The sequence below is a fragment of the Cololabis saira genome, chromosome 16 (genome assembly GCF_033807715.1).
Source record: "Cololabis saira isolate AMF1-May2022 chromosome 16, fColSai1.1, whole genome shotgun sequence".
In the NCBI taxonomy this organism is placed as follows: Eukaryota; Metazoa; Chordata; class Actinopteri; order Beloniformes; family Belonidae; genus Cololabis; species Cololabis saira.
Window position 1 is genome coordinate 28,161,788 of NC_084602.1, and position 18,213 is coordinate 28,180,000.

General features: G+C 40.8%; 1 protein-coding gene across 4 annotated transcripts in view; it reads left to right on the forward strand.

Moving 5' to 3' along the window:
* The window catches only part of prkd3 (protein kinase D3), a 50,428-nt gene extending 36,549 nt beyond the window's left edge, over positions 1-13,879 (forward strand). Inside the window, exons 5-20 of one of the 4 annotated variants that reach the window (XM_061743479.1) lie at positions 61-192; positions 804-961; positions 1,757-1,952; positions 2,031-2,108; positions 2,434-2,617; positions 3,057-3,180; positions 3,378-3,455; positions 6,540-6,816; positions 7,836-7,888; positions 8,301-8,373; positions 8,479-8,585; positions 8,711-8,872; positions 9,697-9,795; positions 10,383-10,650; positions 11,877-11,962; positions 12,256-13,879. In XM_061743479.1, the coding sequence (XP_061599463.1) occupies positions 61-192; positions 804-961; positions 1,757-1,952; positions 2,031-2,108; positions 2,434-2,617; positions 3,057-3,180; positions 3,378-3,455; positions 6,540-6,816; positions 7,836-7,888; positions 8,301-8,373; positions 8,479-8,585; positions 8,711-8,872; positions 9,697-9,795; positions 10,383-10,650; positions 11,877-11,962; positions 12,256-12,429 (2,249 nt within the window). In that variant the 3' untranslated portion in view covers positions 12,430-13,879. The remainder of the gene's footprint in view (positions 1-60; positions 193-803; positions 962-1,756; positions 1,953-2,030; positions 2,109-2,433; positions 2,618-3,056; positions 3,181-3,377; positions 3,456-6,539; positions 6,817-7,835; positions 7,889-8,300; positions 8,374-8,478; positions 8,586-8,710; positions 8,873-9,696; positions 9,796-10,382; positions 10,651-11,876; positions 11,963-12,255) is intronic. The other 3 variants (XM_061743481.1, XM_061743480.1, XM_061743482.1) reach the window with 3 other exon arrangements.
* Positions 13,880-18,213: the final 4,334 nt, after the last annotated feature.

Genomic DNA, 18,213 nt, shown 5'->3' on the forward strand with positions numbered 1-18,213 from the left:
TTTCATTTACATCTAGGTTTGTTTTACTTGTTTTTTTGAGTTCTGCCACTTTTTTTCCAGCACAAGCCACCGTCGAGGACTTCCAGATCCGACCCCATGCCCTGTACGTCCACTCCTACAAGGCCCCCACCTTCTGTGACTACTGCGGGGAGATGCTGTGGGGTCTGGTCCGGCAGGGCCTCAAATGTGAAGGTTAGAAACACAAACGTATCTTAGTGAAGGCGGCCGCCACCACGTTGCAGTTAGTCCTCTTCACGTCTTGAAGGTCATCCAGTGGATTTCTGTACCGTATAACCCTATTTACCCGGATAGCCAGGAAAAATACACACTCAGTCTGAGTTTTTGGAAACAGGCTTACATAAATCCTGCTCGTCTCTTACTGTAACTCTGTCTCACGCCCAGAAGAGCAAACATTGCACATCTCTGACCTTGGACAAGTATCGGGGAGAGACACAAGGAAACAGGAATGATTTGGTCTGGGAACTGTAGCCATCGAATCGCTTGACATTTAGATCCCAGCGGAGTTTAGGCATGCTGACTCGTCTCTCAGTTTTAGGGATTTTTGAATCAGATTTGGATGAAATCTTTTTTGTTTTATTGACATTAGGTCTCATGTAAAACCCTGGCTGACCATTCATTAAGTTGATTTGTTTACTTGTGAAGCATAGTTATGAATTCCCACACTTTGTTTTATCATTGAGGCCATCTTGTGGTTGACTCGCAGACTGAATCATTTCTTTTTTTCCTGGCAAATGTTATTAGTTTTTGAGACTGACGTGATCTCTGTTTTTCTGGGTGGCAAGGATGTGGGCTAAACTACCACAAGCGATGTGCCTTCAAGATCCCCAATAATTGTACGGGTGTGAGGAAGAGGCGACTGTCCAACGTGTCGCTGCCGGGGCCATCTCTCACTGTCCCGCGACCGTTGCCTGCTGAAAATGCCGTGGTCGTCCCAGATGAGGTGAGTTCTGACTGACTGGCGTGTGACTGAGTGTGTGTCGTGAAAAAGAGCCCTTCTGTGAGTGAAGGACGAGTTTCAACGGCCCGTTGTTTTGTAATCAGACTAGAAAACCAGCTGAGTTTACATGTGTTTGAAGAATTTAGTCCACATGCAACTCACAAGCTCCATCTGCACTGTGAAATGTTTCTAAACTTATCAAATCTGGCACTTTTCCATGGCAGACTCTCCAGGGCCATGTTGTAGAATACCACTGATGGAGAAAATTGAATTTAGCTGCACCGAGCTCACGCAGGGAGGTCTTATGAAACAGTTTTTGCATAAGCTCACACTGGAATCTTCCTTTTCTTGTCTGTGTCAATGCAAAAGGTCATGAGGAAATGTAATTATGCTAATGGGATTAAAAGTCTATTGAAGTCCAAGTTATTGTATCTACTCACTTGCTGGCATAAAATGAAGAAAGTGTCCCTCACTTTTCTTTTAGGGGCATCTAGACTGTTTGATTTATGCACTTGAAAAGAGAACACACTGCCTGTATGTTATAAAACATGACACATTTAATTACATTTATAGACCACTTTGAAAAACAATAATAAGCAAAGACAAGCTAATGTTCTCCAACAGATTTCGCTTTTCACTGATTTCTTTCCGCTGCCATGTCATTATTCTCTCTCTATATTTATCCCTCAAATACTGCCTCCGATGCTGCTGTTTCACTGTTTTTCCATTTGCTCTCTTCCTGTAAGAGGTTTTTAATGCCCATCCATCTTCTCCCTTTTCTCACCCATCCAACCTCAGCAGCAGCGGTCCCATCAGGAGGCAGGGAAGCGCATCCTGTCCTGGAGCGGGAGGCCTATCTGGATGGATAAGATGGAGAAGACGCGAGTTAAGGTGCCCCACACCTTCGCCATTCACACGTACACCCGGCCTACCATCTGCCAGTACTGCAAGCGTCTCCTCAAGGGTCTTTTTCGGCAGGGCATGCAGTGTAAAGGTAGGCTCACGTGCTGGATGCAGAATTGTATTTAAAGATGCTTCATTACAGACGCTTTGCATAATTACCATGTGCCAGATTGCAGATTCAACTGCCATAAGCGATGTGCTTCAAAGGTACCAAGAGACTGTTTAGGGGAGGTCGACTTCAATGGAGGTAATGTCAGTTTCTTAGTAACTAAAGTGCCGTCTGACCTTAGTGAACCCTTTTTGAAAGTTTTGCATTTTTGTCTAAATATGACCTAAACATAATCAGATTTTCCAGCAGATTACAAAAGTAAATAAAATGTACTAAACTAAATTGAATTAAACAAATTAGAAACAAAATGTTATCTAGAAGATCACATTTATGAATAAAACTCATCCAATATTCCTCATCTCTTAGTGTCAAAAGTACATGAAAGTCTGTGTTAACCATACAAAACTGACGATGTTTTAGTTTTTTTCCTTCTTTTAATATATATAAATATATTCACGTGCAGAGCCAGCTAGCCCTGGGCCGGACTCGGACACTACCATGGACACTATGGAGGTGGACAGCAGTGAAATGGATGGGAGCAGAGGATTGGACGATTCAGAAGAACCGTCCACTCCGGATGGGATGTTTGTTATGGATTCTCCCTTCATGGATCGAGAGAAAGATGAAGAACCTATCAAAGCTATCAGGTATGCTGATGTGATTTCTGTAGGTGGCAGTATTTTACTATAGTTTTTTCAGTCATGGCAGATGTCACTGTTCATTGCTATAAACCAGGTGTATTTCCTTGTGTTAATAATTTATAGTTTTCTTATTGTGACTTAATTGCACATTTCAGTAAAAAGTGACAAGAAGTAAGCTTACTGGCATTAGATTAAATTGAGTACTTTGGGGTTTTTTTTTTCAGAAGAAGATTATTTTTATTTCTTTTGTGTCCATCAGTGAAGTGGTCACTGTAAACATGAAATTAATCTCTTTCTGTGCATGATTAGTATCAAGAAAAGGCTTGTGGCCTAGTTAGAAAAGCACATTTAAAGCCCTTCATGAGATGACTGAAGATGGATTAAAGATATACAGTTTGATTAAACTGTTAAAGTTCTGTTTGCATGAATGTTTCTCTGTGTCTAGCCCTTCCACGAGCAGCAACATCCCTCTAATGCGGGTGGTCCAGTCCATCAAACACACCAAGAGGCGGAGCTCCACTGTGGTGAAGGAGGGCTGGATGGTTCATTATACGAGCAGGGACAATCTGGTAAGAATGATAACCCCAAACACCCCCAGAGGAGCCCGGTCTGACAGGGCTGCACTCAGTCTGTTTCGCAGGTGAAGCTCCTTCTCCCAAGCCCCCCTCATGCGTTAAAGGAGTTGCTCTCGTAACATAAAACATTAAATTAGAAGAGGGTGCATCTTTTGCCATTTAACCCAATTTTTTTCTTCTCCTTTTAACAGCGGAAGAGACATTACTGGAGGTTGGACAGCAAGAGTCTGAGTCTCTTCCAGAACGACACCGGAGCCAAGTTCTACAAAGTAAGCTTTACAGCTTCATCCCTGCCGTATTCCTGGAATAACACATCTTATCGTCCATGTGAAACGCACTAAAACTGACAGAAATGTTCAGCTCCAAGCACGTTGATTCATCGTTGAGACCAAGGTGAACTGCACCCATACAAAGCTCATGATGGCTCCACACGAGTGGAAAGTACGATAAGCACTGCTGTCGTGTGCTTCAATACGTTGCTGAAGTCATTTGCGTGTAGATGTATATTCATATTTGTATGAGGTACTGTATGTAAATAAAAGGTAGTGACTCAGTCTCAGATCAGTTGTGTTGCAACTGTAAACTACACTGAGGTCAGTTGGGCCCACTGAAATTTCCCCTGTGGGTTTTCACCATCCAGCCCGGTCTCTTGTCTGCATGAAGTGAAAGGTCTACATCGCAAACAGTTTCTATGGTTAAACCGCCGCTACCAACACAACAGATGGGACATTTGAAGGGGATTTGAAAATCAACTAGATATTTGCACCTGTAGGTATAAAGAGGGGGGATATACAGGACTGTCTCAGAAAATTAGAATATTGTGATAAAGTTCTTTATTTTCTGTAATGCAATTAAAAAAAACAAAAATGTCATACATTCTGGATTCATTACAAATCAACTGAAATATTGCAAGGCTTTTATTATTTTAATATTGCTGATTATGGCTTACAGTTTAAGATTAAGATTCACAGAATATTCTAATTTTTTGAGATAGGATATTTGAGTTTTCTTAAGCTGTAAGCCATGATCAGCAATATTAAAATAATAAAAGGCTTGCAATATTTCAGTTGATTTGTAATGAATCCAGAATGTATGACATTTTTGTTTTTGTAATTGCATTACAGAAAATCACAATATTCTAATTTTCTGAGACAGTCCTGTACAGCAGCTGGTTGGTCTACAAAGCAGTGGACTTCCGAGGAGATTTTATTTTAGTTTTTTGAGCTCCTGAGCTCATTTTCAAAGTGAGCAATGGTGCTGAGTGAAATGCTGTAAATTGGACGTGTAAAATCAGTTCTGGAGAGTGTGTGACACTTCCCTCTTAGTGGCAGCACCATAGTCAGTCATTACACTGCCGCAGGGGCTTAATAGAGCAGTAATTACACACTGAAGTCTGAGGGAGGGAACTACAGCCTGCACGGTAAAGACTTCCACATGTGTGTTGGTGGTTGTGTGCGTGTGTAGCGTTGGGGGTGGGGGGTGTAATTATTCCTATTGTTCATTGTGCTTTGTGTGTCTTTGGAGACATTGACACCTCTTTGATCTGAGGTCAGAGATGTGGCTGTGGGCTGGTGTGTAGGAGGCCGTTTCCAGTCTCATCTGCTCGCGCGAATGTGTGTCAAACAGGTGTTTCATAAAAATCTGAGTCCCGCTTTTTTTATTTATCTCCATCCACGACGTCTTAAAACTTAATTCCTTCTCTAAATGATTCTGTCACACCCTGCATGCCCTGCCGCTAAAGCCTGGGAGAGGAAACCTCCATAGGGTGTGTTTACTGGCAACTTTATGTGGTTCTTTACTATCAACTCTGCACTCCGTTTGAAACCCTCAGGGAGCAAAATGAAGGGTAGCTGTAAATCCAGAGGCTGCTTTTTGTTCTTGAAACGTTGAGTCAGAGCATACAAATGTGTATCTGTGATGGATAATATAGGATGATGACCTACTGTATACCTAAAGCAGAATGTGGTTCTTTTTGAGGTTTCTTTTCTGAGGTCACCGATCCTGAATAAGTTCAGTCAGAACTCGGTAGTCAGTATCTGTCCGTCTTTGGCATATTCCTTTCATTTCCCTGAAGTTTCTCTGCCTGCTGCTCATCAGTGTGCGGCCACCGTCCTCCTCCCCTCTCCTCTTTTCTTTATACCTCCAATCTGATTAATGGTGGTCGCGTGGTGGCTTTCTTGTCAGGCATGGCAGCCATTTCCCCCATTTGGAAGCCATAACGGCTCCTCGTTTGAAGATGAGACCCCTGTACTTGTGGCTTTCTCTGAAGACCCTTGAACAGAGTGAGGGGGCTTCTCTGGGTCTAAGTCCTGTCACACTGAAACACTGCACCCACACACACCCACTCACACTCCACGCTGTGGGGGAACGGTAGTTGCCTTGTCTTTCGTCTCGGCGGCTGGCGGTAGCGCCAGCGGCTCGTGCTCAGATGGGGCCCCCGAATGGCTCTGCCTTGTAATCAGGCGAGCAGAGCATTCGGGCCGCCGCAGAGCCTGCTCACGTGACCCGGCCCCGCTAACCACAAGCACTTCATCCGATACTCTGTGGTGAACCACGCAGAGGGGACAGCGTGCGCCTCTGTGAGCCGCCATTGGCTGGAAGTTTCGGAGCTCTTTGTGTTCGAGCCTCCCCCCCTTGCTCTTTGATTTGACAGTGAGTTTAAAGGGGAAGGGGGAACTTTTAAAATGCGCTGCAACTTTTCTGTCTATTTAAGCTCATAAGATAGAGAAGAGGGAAAGGGAGAGAGAGCCGGCACCACAGAGTTTGGAGGCTTTTCCAGTGTGTGAGTGTGACTTTATTAGATTTGTTAACTAGTTATTTCTCTTAACATTTTATTCTTCAGTTTTCAGATTCAATAAGATTTTGATTTCTTTGAATGAGCAAGAGTCATTAAGGACTCTAACTTCTTTGTAATTAAACGTGTCATGGTACTATGTATGTGGTATTATGTATTTTAAACCTAACAACCGAACCTGTAAGTTTTAGAAATGATTATTTCATCATGAGTTCACTATTTTCACTATTTATCCCTGGATCATTTCTTTTTATGGACATTTATCCACTAAAAATGTGAATATCATTTTCTTTTCATCCCTCCCTTCTCTTTCATTATTTTCAAAGCAGATATAATATGCATGTACAGAAATGGATGGGTGTATGATATCGTGTGGTTCAGTCTCTTATTTCCAACTTTCCATTTAGGTGTTTATGTTTTTATTGGAATTGGGGAAAAAAATAATAATTTAAGCTTCTACTTGATTTATGTTTGAGTAAATGCAATGTCTACAAATTATTATTTTATTTTTTGTGCTTACTTTGTTATTCTCATAAGTCATTTCTCGCCCCTCCGATAGGAAATCCCCCTGTCCGAGATCCTTCAGGTGGAGCCGTTCCGAGATTACAGCAACCTGGCGCAGGGCAGCAACCCTCACTGCTTCGAAATCATCACCGCCACCATGGTCTACTACGTAGGGGAGAACAACGGCAGCCACTACCACAGCCCGGCTCTGGCCGCCTCTGGAGTGGGCATGGAGGTGGCCCAGGGCTGGGAGAAGGCCATCAGACAGGCCCTGATGCCCGTCACCCCTCAGCCCAGCGTGGCCAGCGCTGCCGGTCAGGGGAAAGACCACAGTAAGTTACTCCTTCCCCTTCAGTTCACTGTGTCAGCTTTGTTGCTCATAATCGATTTTGTGTTTAACATTCAGTGATGACTTGTTATTTTGTGGGCAGTTATCACAAGCTACTTCCTGCTACTTCCTGTTGATAATGTGTGTTGAAAGTAGTATAGTAATAACCTGTATTAACTTTTGATAGCCAGACAAAACATTAGGGAAAGCCAAGGGAAATAATGTCAGCTCAGAAATGTCAGTAGTGATGAGTGTCGTGGACTGACATGACTGTAGGAACTGACTTTTACTCCTACAGGTCACAGAAGTGGCGTCATCTTATTCAGTTTCAATACAGACCAAAACGCTGTTTGTGCTGCTGATGAGCGTCTGTGGTTATGATTTAGAGATTGGTGATTCACATGAGAGAAATGCTCATTAGCAGCAAAGAATGGTTAGCAAAGACTTGACATTAGAGATCAAATCTCTCACAATAAGCTATAAATCTGAAGACGTGTATTATGTGGCTTTACTATTTTATAGCTTCCAAAACAATGCACAGATCTTGCTTTGTTTAATAAGTTCAACTAGATGGAGTCCTGCAATTATTACTTAAATGCTTTTAATCTATTCTGCTGGTTAAATAAAAGCATCTTTTGCAAGATCTCAATTAAATTCTTATGTGAAGCCTTAGTTTTCCTCTTTTATCTCAGGCACTCTATTCTTTGGCTAGTATGCAGCATTAGCCCCGAGGGTGTCTCAATTCCCAACTTTGAAATGCATTGCATAGTTGCGCCACTCAGTCACACATAGCTCTTAAGATCCATTTTATAGTCCATTTATTGTGTAATAAAATGCTTCATTATGCAAGCCCATGGCTTATTGCATGCAACATGAACCTTGTGGGGAAAAAAACGAATGCTTGTATGTGAGCAGTGCACGTCTTCCTACAATTACTTAAGGATTTGTTTGCGGCCGAATGCACAAGTAACGAGACGTCTTGCAGTTGCTGAATGTGTAAATATCATGTGTTTTCCCCCCTAGAAGAGCTGTCCATCAGCATATCTGTGTCCAACTGTCAGATCCAGGAGAATGTGGTGAGGGGAGCTTCTTTTTTCTTTGACAAGATATTGCACAATTTCCCCGCAGAGCCTGCAAGTTCAGGCCCCTTATGAGCTATTAAAGTAACTCTTGTGGTAAGAGCAGAAATTGTATCCTGCTGTAGCGTTTATTAAACATGCAGTGGAAGCTTTCATGCTGCACAAATGGGGAAGCTGCAGACTCATTCTCTTTCGGTCACGGGGTTTTCGTCTCAGTTCCACTTCTGCATTTAGTGAAAGTTAAATATTTGGCAATTCCCAAAAACATTTTGGAAAGCTGCAGTTTTGCCAAAGCCATAGATGATGTAATTGTTGATGATCGCCAATTTCAGTGCGGAAAGTTTACTTGAATGTTTCTACATGTAAAAGAAAAGTCATCGAGTAAAATAAATGTTTTATATCTGTGTAGGATATTGCCTCCGTGTACCAAATATTCTCTGATGAAGTGCTGGGATCAGGCCAGTTTGGCATTGTGTATGGAGGTACGTTTTATCTTTCTTTCTGTTTTTTTTTTTAAATTCACATGATATATAGTGTAGCTAAACCACGAAATGTGTGAAATCACTTATGACTTTATAATATTTTAGGCAAACACCGAAAGAGTGGCAGGGATGTGGCCATCAAGGTTATAGACAAGATGAGATTTCCTACCAAGCAGGAGAGCCAGCTGAGGAATGAGGTGGCCATTTTACAGGTAATGATAAATAATAAATCGCCATCATTTGCTTTAAGTAGGATGGATGTTGTGAATCTGCCGTACAGCTTATACCCAAACGTTTAAGATGAAAGACATCATATGTAGCATCTACCTTCCCTCAGAATCTGCATCATCCAGGCATCGTCAACTTGGAGTGTATGTTTGAGACGCCAGAGCGAGTGTTCGTCGTCATGGAGAAGCTGCACGGCGACATGCTGGAGATGATCCTGTCGAGCGAGAAGAGCAAACTACCTGAACGAATCACCAAGTTCTTAGTCACACAGGTGTGTGCTGCTGATACGTTGTTCTCTTTCATTTCTCTGCATCTCCGCGTGTATTTCTTTACCTCCCAGCCGTTAGCAATAAAACCTTTTGTTTCTTTTGTGCTACCATTAAATAGTACTCTTCCTCTTCCTTTCATATGTTTATCTATTCCATTAACGTTCTCTCTGGATCATCTCCTTCCTGTTTCTGTCCTGTTTTCGGGGTGTGATGAGCCTCTGCTCCAGTTCCAGGGCCAGGTTTTTGTTGTGGGGAGCTGATTGGGGCGGGGGGTCCGCATGGCATCACAGCCTCCGCCCTGGCCGCGGATTATAGCCTGCATTGTGCTGGTGGCTTTGTGGCCTGATTAGAGCAGCAGCAGGCCCCCGGGTCTCCGTGGATTCCCGGTCCCAAATGGGAGCGGGGCCATTAACAACAGCCCCATTAGCTGCGGCGGGCCCGGCTCTGATGTGGCTGCGAGGGCTTCTGTTAGAGCCAGGGTCAGGGTTGAGGAGCCAGGCGCTCTGTGGCTTTGGTGCAGAGCCACAGGCAGACATTTGTGCAGTGGTAGCTTATGCAGGCCTTGTAAATATAGATGAGATGATGGGATGAGATTATATGTCTTCATGTGAAGCCGCTGGTCAAGATGGAAGCATTTAAGGGCATTAGTATGCTAATATAGCCACTGTATTCCATATAGCGGCCATCTAAATTCAACGGACTTTACAAACAGCACGCTGTCTATGAGAAACATTTCACAACATTTAAATATTTACATGCTGGAGTTTGTTGTCATCTGGATTCTTTTGAGCTGAACCTGTGCTTGTGGCAATTGTGTTTGCAACAGATTCTGGTGGCTTTGAGACATCTGCACTTCAAAAACATTGTTCACTGTGACTTGAAGCCTGAGAATGTACTACTGGCCTCTGCAGAGCCTTTTCCTCAGGTAAAAAAAAACAACAAAGACGGAATATGAATATATATATGTATATATATATATATATATATATATATATATATATATATATATATATATATATATATATATATATATACATATACATTTATTTATATACATGACTCTCTCAGAAAATTAGAATATTGTGATAAAGTCCTTTATTTTCTGTAATGCAAAAATGTCATACATTCTGGATTCATTACAAATCAACTGAAATATTGCAAGCCTTTTATTATTTTAATATTGCTGATCATGGCTTACAGCTTAAGAAAACTCAAATATCCTATCTCAAAAAATTTGAATATTCTGGGCATCCATATATCTTAAACTGTAAGCCATGATCAGCAATATTAAAATAATAAAAGGCTTGCAATATTTCAGTTGATTTGTAATGAATCCAGAATGTATGACATTCTTGTTTTTTTAATTGCATTACAGAAAATAAAGAACTTTATCACAATATTCTAATTTTCTGAGACAGTCCTGTATAATGTATATGTGTGTGTCAGTATAAGCACAGCATATATTCTTTTGTTCCCTGAGCATGTTTGTTGACTTTTCATTTCTTTTTCCAGGTTAAGCTGTGTGACTTCGGTTTTGCTCGTATCATCGGCGAGAAGTCGTTCAGGCGGTCTGTAGTGGGCACCCCAGCTTATCTAGCTCCAGAGGTGTTGCGCAGTAAAGGCTACAACCGCTCCTTAGACATGTGGTCAGTGGGAGTCATTGTCTACGTCAGCTTGAGCGGGACCTTCCCTTTTAATGAGGACGAAGACATCAATGATCAGATCCAGAATGCTGCCTTTATGTACCCCCCAACACCCTGGAAGGACATCTCTGCAGAAGGTAAAAAGACAAAAGAGAACAACGAGAATCCCCCAGTGCTTGATCTGCTCGGCCCTTCGCTGTAGTAAATGGTTGTGAGCAGTACTCGAGTTGTAAAAAAAAATCAGGGGGGATGGTGGATTTTATCATATGGGGACAGATAATTTGTGCTGATTACAAATAATATAATATATTACAAATAATAGCACTGACCAAAACACCTGCAGAAATACTGCAGGAATGACAGCAGTTAAATGCAGCCTTCTGTAAGCTTTAAATATCCACTGGGCTTACATCAAATACATCAAAACACAACAATAAAAAACACTTTTCTGAACTTATCAATATGACTCTGTCCTTCACAGGATAAGTAAAATGGATCACTGCACAAACTCAAAATCTTAACAAGAATAGTCTTATTTCTGGTTAAAATGTCTCATTTTAGTAAAAAAAAATCTCATTACACTTAAAACAAGACTCATCACTGGAAAAAACAACAATTTTTCACCTGTTTCAAGTAGATTTTCACTTAAAATAAGTAGAAAAATCTGCCAGCGAAGATTTTTTTGCTTGTAATAAGAAGATAAATCTTGTCCCACTGGCAGATTTTCCTACTTATTTCAAGTGAAAATTTACTTCAAACAAGTGAAAATTGTCAAATAAGTTATTTTTCTGGTGTTATTTTTCTGGTGATGACTGTAAATGTTGAAATAGCAGTAATAACACATTCATTGATGAAATGACATAAGGGATGGAAAGGGGGGATGGCAGTTTTACAGGGGGGATGATTTTGACCGTTTTTATTTCAGGGGGGATGCCATCCCCCCTCATCCCCCCTCAACTCCAGTACTGGTTGTGAGGCTTGTAGCAGCTGCAGACGAGTGTCAGACTGAAATTCAGACATGCGGCTCCACAATCGTCTTCCCCACCTACACGTCAGGGCCCTCTTAACTTATCACTGATTATCTATGTCTGCAGTTAAAATGAATCACTTTCATTTCCCCCCCCGACTGTCCAAGCTGCAGCTTCTCCCACACACAATTCACAATACAGAACGATGCAGGTGTTTCATGAGCCAGCTGCAATATGTTTGATACTACTTTTATGCATTACTGTCATCTTTTTATTTATGTACATCTTCATCTCTGATCAAAACAACGTTTACGATGTTTGAAAAAGCTGTTTGTATGAACCAAATTATCTCTTAATTGAATGACATAATCTTGGTATTGTCTGTTTCATCACAGCCACAGATCTGATCAACAATCTTCTGCAAGTCAAGATGAGGAAAAGATACAGTGTGGATAAGTGCCTCAGTCATCCCTGGTTACAGGTGACATGTTTGCTCATTTTCTTTCTTATAATAGACTGTTTTAAAACATTATCACATGTCGAGCTTATTATCAGACTCTAAAACAGCTAATGGGTATTAATGCAACACTTGCCAGGGTGTAAATATGCCAAATAGTGAGCAAGTTAACATTTGAAAAATTCAAAAAATATTTCTGTATGGAGTTTGCATGTTCTCCCTGCACTTTAATGGGTTTTTTTTTAATCAGAATCAGTACATCATCAACAAGGACGGTATAATGCTGGAAGTTTAAAGTGTGTGTGTCTTTTTCTCAGGACTATCAGACATGGCTGGACCTGAGGGAGTTTGAGACGCGGCGAGGCGAGCGCTACATCACCCACGAGAGCGATGACGCACGCTGGGAGGAGTACGCAGACGAGCACAATCTTGTTTACCCCAAACATTTTATCATGGCTCCCAACCTGGATGACATGGAGGAGGACCCCTAGTGGCAAAGGGGATGTATTACATTACAATGATGACTGGGATTGTCACAGGGACTTTTCGAAAGAGGCTTTGGGAGTGGCAGGTTTTCCCTCCAGAACTGTTTGTTGTGGAAACAGAGAAGCCGATCAGGTGGAGAACTGCTCTCCAGAGGCTTTGAGAGCGGGGGAAAAACCCATCACTTTTTGTAGCACAGTGCTCTTGACACATTTCGTGGCTGGAGATGGGCGTTACCGAAACGCACCGAGAGACTGTCAGCAGAAAGGAGTGTCCTCACTTCCTTTTTGTAAAATAGGGTAACATTCCATGGATTTGCTCCGTTTTGGTTCACTTTTGAGAACAATCACGAGCCAGAAGATGAGCCTGATAACTAAAAGTGTTAACATAGGCATCATTTTGGACAATGTTGCGCAGTAATGTTCTTGATGTAAGAGAGAAGATCAGAGGAAAAAGAGACGCTTACACCAGGAGTAAAGGGCACTTTTCACAAGGGATTTACAGTCTGAGAATTAAACACACAAAGTTGTTCTCATTTCTGAACTGTTTGTGAGACTGTCCTTTGGCACGAACTGGAACTATCACATGTATATGTGTTGGAGTTTTTTTTGTTGTTGTTTTTTTAACGTATTTAGTAATTGTGATAGGTTTTGCACTATAAAAAATATTGAACAATTGAATAGAAACACTATTCGCTGCTACAGAGAGCAAACAATTTTACATGTGCAAAGTGATGAAATGAGGTAATCAGTAGAAAGCTCACACAGGTTTGGCTGCAGGTATTTTCAACCAGCACGTTGTCAAGTTTGATCTGTTAGTGGCAGCTAATAGTGTGTAAGTTGTATCAACTTTCACGTGAAGACTCCAAAGTTTGTTAAAACAGATTGTTCCAAATTGTTTTTCTTTGTCCAACGTTGTGAATTTCTTGTGAATGAACTTGGTAAATGTCAGAAAGATGCCAATGCAGCTTGTGGTTTTCAGCACGAGCGTAAATCAAGCAATAAATCAAGCGGTGGACTATCTTATATTGTAATGTTTCTGTGACCCCCTTTTTTGCTGTTTTCTCAAATGTGACTTTTGAAGCACTCCGCCTTCTGGAGAAAGCGTGTTTGATGCTCTGCAGGTGTCAGAAACATCTCTTTGCCAGGGGTGGGCAATCTGGGTTTTACACAGAACAAAATATTGATGTCAGTGTCCTTGTTTGTTATGTTATCTTGGCCATTTCAACATCCCTTCTGTGTGCAGCAGGCGATGTGTAAACTGGGTATAATGACAGTTTGGTTAACATGGGAGTTTATTGTACTACAGTCTTATACTTTGCTCTGCTTGTGTGTTTTGGGAGTAAGTTTCTGTTTCCTTTTGTCCTTCTCCTGTCTTTGTTGCCGCTGGATTGGCAGGTGTCAGTGTTTTGTATATTTCAGTACATACCAATGGAATTAAACTGAACAGTGAATGAAACATCTGTCTCGCAACTCTGTTCTTGCTCCTAAAATAGTGAATAAAGGAAAGTTATGCAGTTGCGTGCAGAGACGGCCTTCATGTTTACAAGCATCAATACGCACCGCTCATAGTTTGTGTGTAATTCATCCTGAGATGAGAGCGATGGCTTCACGTGTCTGATTAAATTCTCAGCAGCTGGATGTGATTGTTGCGCCACAGCAACCAGTTTACTGGGCCAAACGCTCACCACAAGGAGCTAATGACATGGTTAGAGACGGTGATGGGGCACGAGGGGGTTTTAGGAAGACTTTGAAATCCCTCATGATAAAAGCTCTCGCTGATTACAATCTGGTATCAAATGAGTCTGGTCCATGTGAGTAAAATCTCCTCTCCTGAACTTTACTTCTGGCTTTGTGAATGAGCCCATTGTTCATCACAAATCACTACATAGATTAGACGACTGCCATTAGTTCAGAATAGTGTTCGACCATTGCTAAATTTGTGACTAATCTGCTTCCAGGGGGCTTTTTTTTTCTTTTCCTTTTGTTCTGATAAATATATTTTCTACTTCTGTCCTCTCTCTTTTAGTCTGAATGATTTCCAGATGTATCTGTGTGTTCCTGGTGGGTGATGGTGGAGGTGGCGACTGGAGAGCAGGTTTCAATACACGCTCCTCTGATATTGTCTCCCTCCTCTGGCTGAAGAAGGGGAAAGAAGACAGCGGTACCTCTTTTCAAAGGTCAATATTAGGACTATCTGTTTGAGTACATTTCATTTAATATTAAAGTTTTGATACTTAACTGAGCTCTGAAATGAAATGAAATCTTGCTGACCACAGCTGGCAGGAGAGTACTTTCCTCTCTGGAAAGTACATCACACATACTGGTCATTTATGTAGAACAGAAAACTTTTTCTCTCAGTCAAAATATCTATTTTGTAGTGTTTTTTTCTTTTCTTTTTTGAGAAACAGTATATTGAAACAAATAGCTGCTCACTTATTTGACTGATCCGAGACATCAAAGCATCAAACTCACCACTACGCGCTCAGATAAATGACTTACCAATATTAAAACACTAGAGTTTATGCAGCAGGTACAGTCAATTTCTTTATTAGCTTTCATTTATGTAATATACCTGTTTTGACAGGCTGATCATCCTTCAAATAATATCTGTGCTAACGCTGTACAGGAAAGTGTCCTCAAAAGAAAAAGAAAACAGTTCTCGTTGCTACCAGGAGGTGTCACTCTCTGTTGGTTAATCCATAAACAATTGAAGGGCTGGAAACTGTGGAAGATCTCTGAATGAAGTTCAAAAGATGTATGCATCTGTTTTCTGTTTTTTTCTCCTTTTATTACCACAGTAACATGTGTCCACAGCAGAGGTGTCAAAAGTATCCACATTCATTACTCAGGTAGAAGTATAGATACTAGAGTTTAAAAATACTCCTGTAGAAGTTGAAGTATCAACTCACGTTTTTTACTTAAGTAAAAGTATAAAAGTAGTGGTTTTAAAACTACTTAAAGTATAAAAGTAAAAGTAATGTAAGGGGGGAAAAAGCCATTAAGGTCAAAAGCCATTGAAAATGAATGCATCTTAGTATAATGCAAATATATTAAAGAACCATATATGTGTACTATTGAGCATTAACATGTGTTTCAGAGAGCAGAAGATATGATGATTAGTTTCCTATAAGTATTATAATGGTGCAAAAGTCAATCTTCAGAAGCATGTTATCATTTATCCTAACCTTTATTGGAATGTACATCCAAGTTTAGTTGCAGGAATCTGAGGGAACGGATGTAAGAACAAAACTGGACAAGAACATCTGAAACAACCACAACCAAATTCACTCTATCCGGATGGAGCAATTTAACTGGATAGTTTTTTTTTAAAGGCCGAAATGAAATAGAGTAACGAGGCTGTTTTTAAAATGTAAGGAGTAAAAAGTACAGATAATTGCGTGAAAATGTAAGGAGTAAAAGTAAAAAGTCGTTTGAAAAATAATTACTCCAGTGAAGTATAGATAACCAAAGTTTCTACTTAAGTAAGGTAACGAAGTATTTGTACTTCGTTACTTGACACCTCTGGTCCACCGGTCTCTGAACATGCAGTACCCAACTGTACCTTTATTTGGTTTGCACCAGATTTCTACAATAGCCAGAATTTTACCAGAAAGTATCCGCTAGATGTCCATATTAAAAAGTTAAAAAAAGAAAGAAAAAAGAAGAAAAAGAAGTGCCATGAATACCTGTGGATTATGACAGAAACATCTGGTAGTATACTTGTCATCATTGACTATCATTTCAGACGAACTGCAGTAAAAGTGTCTCTCAGGTGTTTTGGATGTGGAGTGAATTAAAAGTTTATGCAGAGGTCTGAGGTGATCCATCTATAAGCTGGTGCTGTTGCACAAAATGCCTCAATACCATCCACTTTAACAATATTTGCAGCTGTCCAGATGGAGCCATTTTCAATGTTTGAATATAGACTTTTCTGTCCTATTTTTCCCCAAACAAAGACTTTACCCCGTATTCCACCTTAACAACCAGGAGAAACAGTGCATATAAGTACCTTTTATTAAATAGAACAATACATGTACCATTTAGGCCCTCAAAAAGACACAAATAATAACCTTGAGGTCCAATATTTACCCCATAGGAAGTTCATTTGTGTATATTGTACATTGGGGGACAAATATGGACTTCTATTCCACCTTATCTCTGACAGTATATGCTTTAACATTTAGTATATTGACTGTTAGTAGTCGCATAGCATGGAAGCACACAGCCCTATTTTTTAAAACGTTCACAGACTAGGGCTGGGCGATATATCGAGATTTTAATATATATCGATATATTTTCAAACGCGATATGGTACGAGACAATATTGTTTATATCGATTAAAAAAGAAACTTTTTTTTATGATTTTGATATAGCTTATTTTGTGACAAATTGACTTGAATATTTTATTTGAGATTTGCACAACTGTCAACCTCTGGAAAAGTCTGCCTGTTACTGTCTACATTGTATGAATTGCACAGTGTATTTTGATTTAATTGTTATGCAGGAAAGGGATATTTGTTTTATTTTATTCAAGAAGCATTTTTATTCTTTATATGCAGGCAGTTTATTTTTATTTCATTTGTTTTATACATTTTGATATTGTGCAGACCTCTGTTAATAAATGTACCTGTGTGACATTTGGCACGAGGCTTTGTTTTAAAACTGACTGTTTTTTTAAGGGTTTGCCTCAGAAAAAAATGAAGCTAACAGAGATGCTAACAGAGATGCTATGCTATAATGCTTTGGGGGAAGCCCCAATTATGGCACAGAAAAAAGATCGATATATATATCGAGTATCGCCATTCAGCTAGAAAATATCGAGATATGATTTTTGGTCCACATCGCCCAGCCCTATCTCAGACACATTTGAAAGGTTCTTTTATAATTTACATAAGCACGTGCTTGTGCTATCATTTTAATCAGAAATAAAAACTCCTGCAAGATCAGAAACAGCGACCTCTGTTTGTAGCGCTCATCCTGGGGCCTGTGTATATTTGTCGAGCAGCTTTGCCTGGTAGCGTCTCGGCAGGTCTCCCCTCACCTCAAAGAGAGGTCTGTGTGTCACGCGTCCTCACACCCCCTCCTTTCGCATCCACCTGTGCACGTCTTCCCCTTTGCCTCGTCCTCTTCTCCCCTACTCCATGCTGGGCATCCATGAGCTCCAGGCCAAACAAGCAAACAAACAGAACAACAGAAAAACCCATCACCCAGACAAGGATGGTCCGGGGTTGGGGAGGGGGAGAGATGGGAAGAGATTTTATTTGCTCTCTTGGCCAGTTCCATTTCACCGTGATGGCAGAGAAGGCCTCCCAGGACATGACTATACCCACACTTGTGTTTAACTTCCAGGGGGTGGGGGGGGATCAAGGCAGTCCTTGGTCCACACTGACACATCATCTTCTGATCCAGTACACAGCTGGCGCCGTCATATAGGCCTGTGGACTTTGCCAGAGTCGGCTTCTTCGCTCTCTTTAGCTTGGTCTTTATCTGAGAGGCTTGTTGGTTTGGCATTTGACTGGTGACCTTTTATCGGCACAATGCTCTCTTTCAGCCACGGCCAATAAATTTTGACTCATTGTTCTGCATTTTCAGTGAATGTTAACTGGAATAAAGAAACTGAAATATAGTTGTGACACATCTTCTACCAAAAGCCAACAAAGCCAGAAACATCAACAGTTTCTAAATTGTACGTTTTTCTCTCTCTCTCTCTACATTGTATGTTTGTCACCGAGTACAAAACAGATAACACTGTTTGCAACAGGGTACGACAACAACACACACTTTGACCAC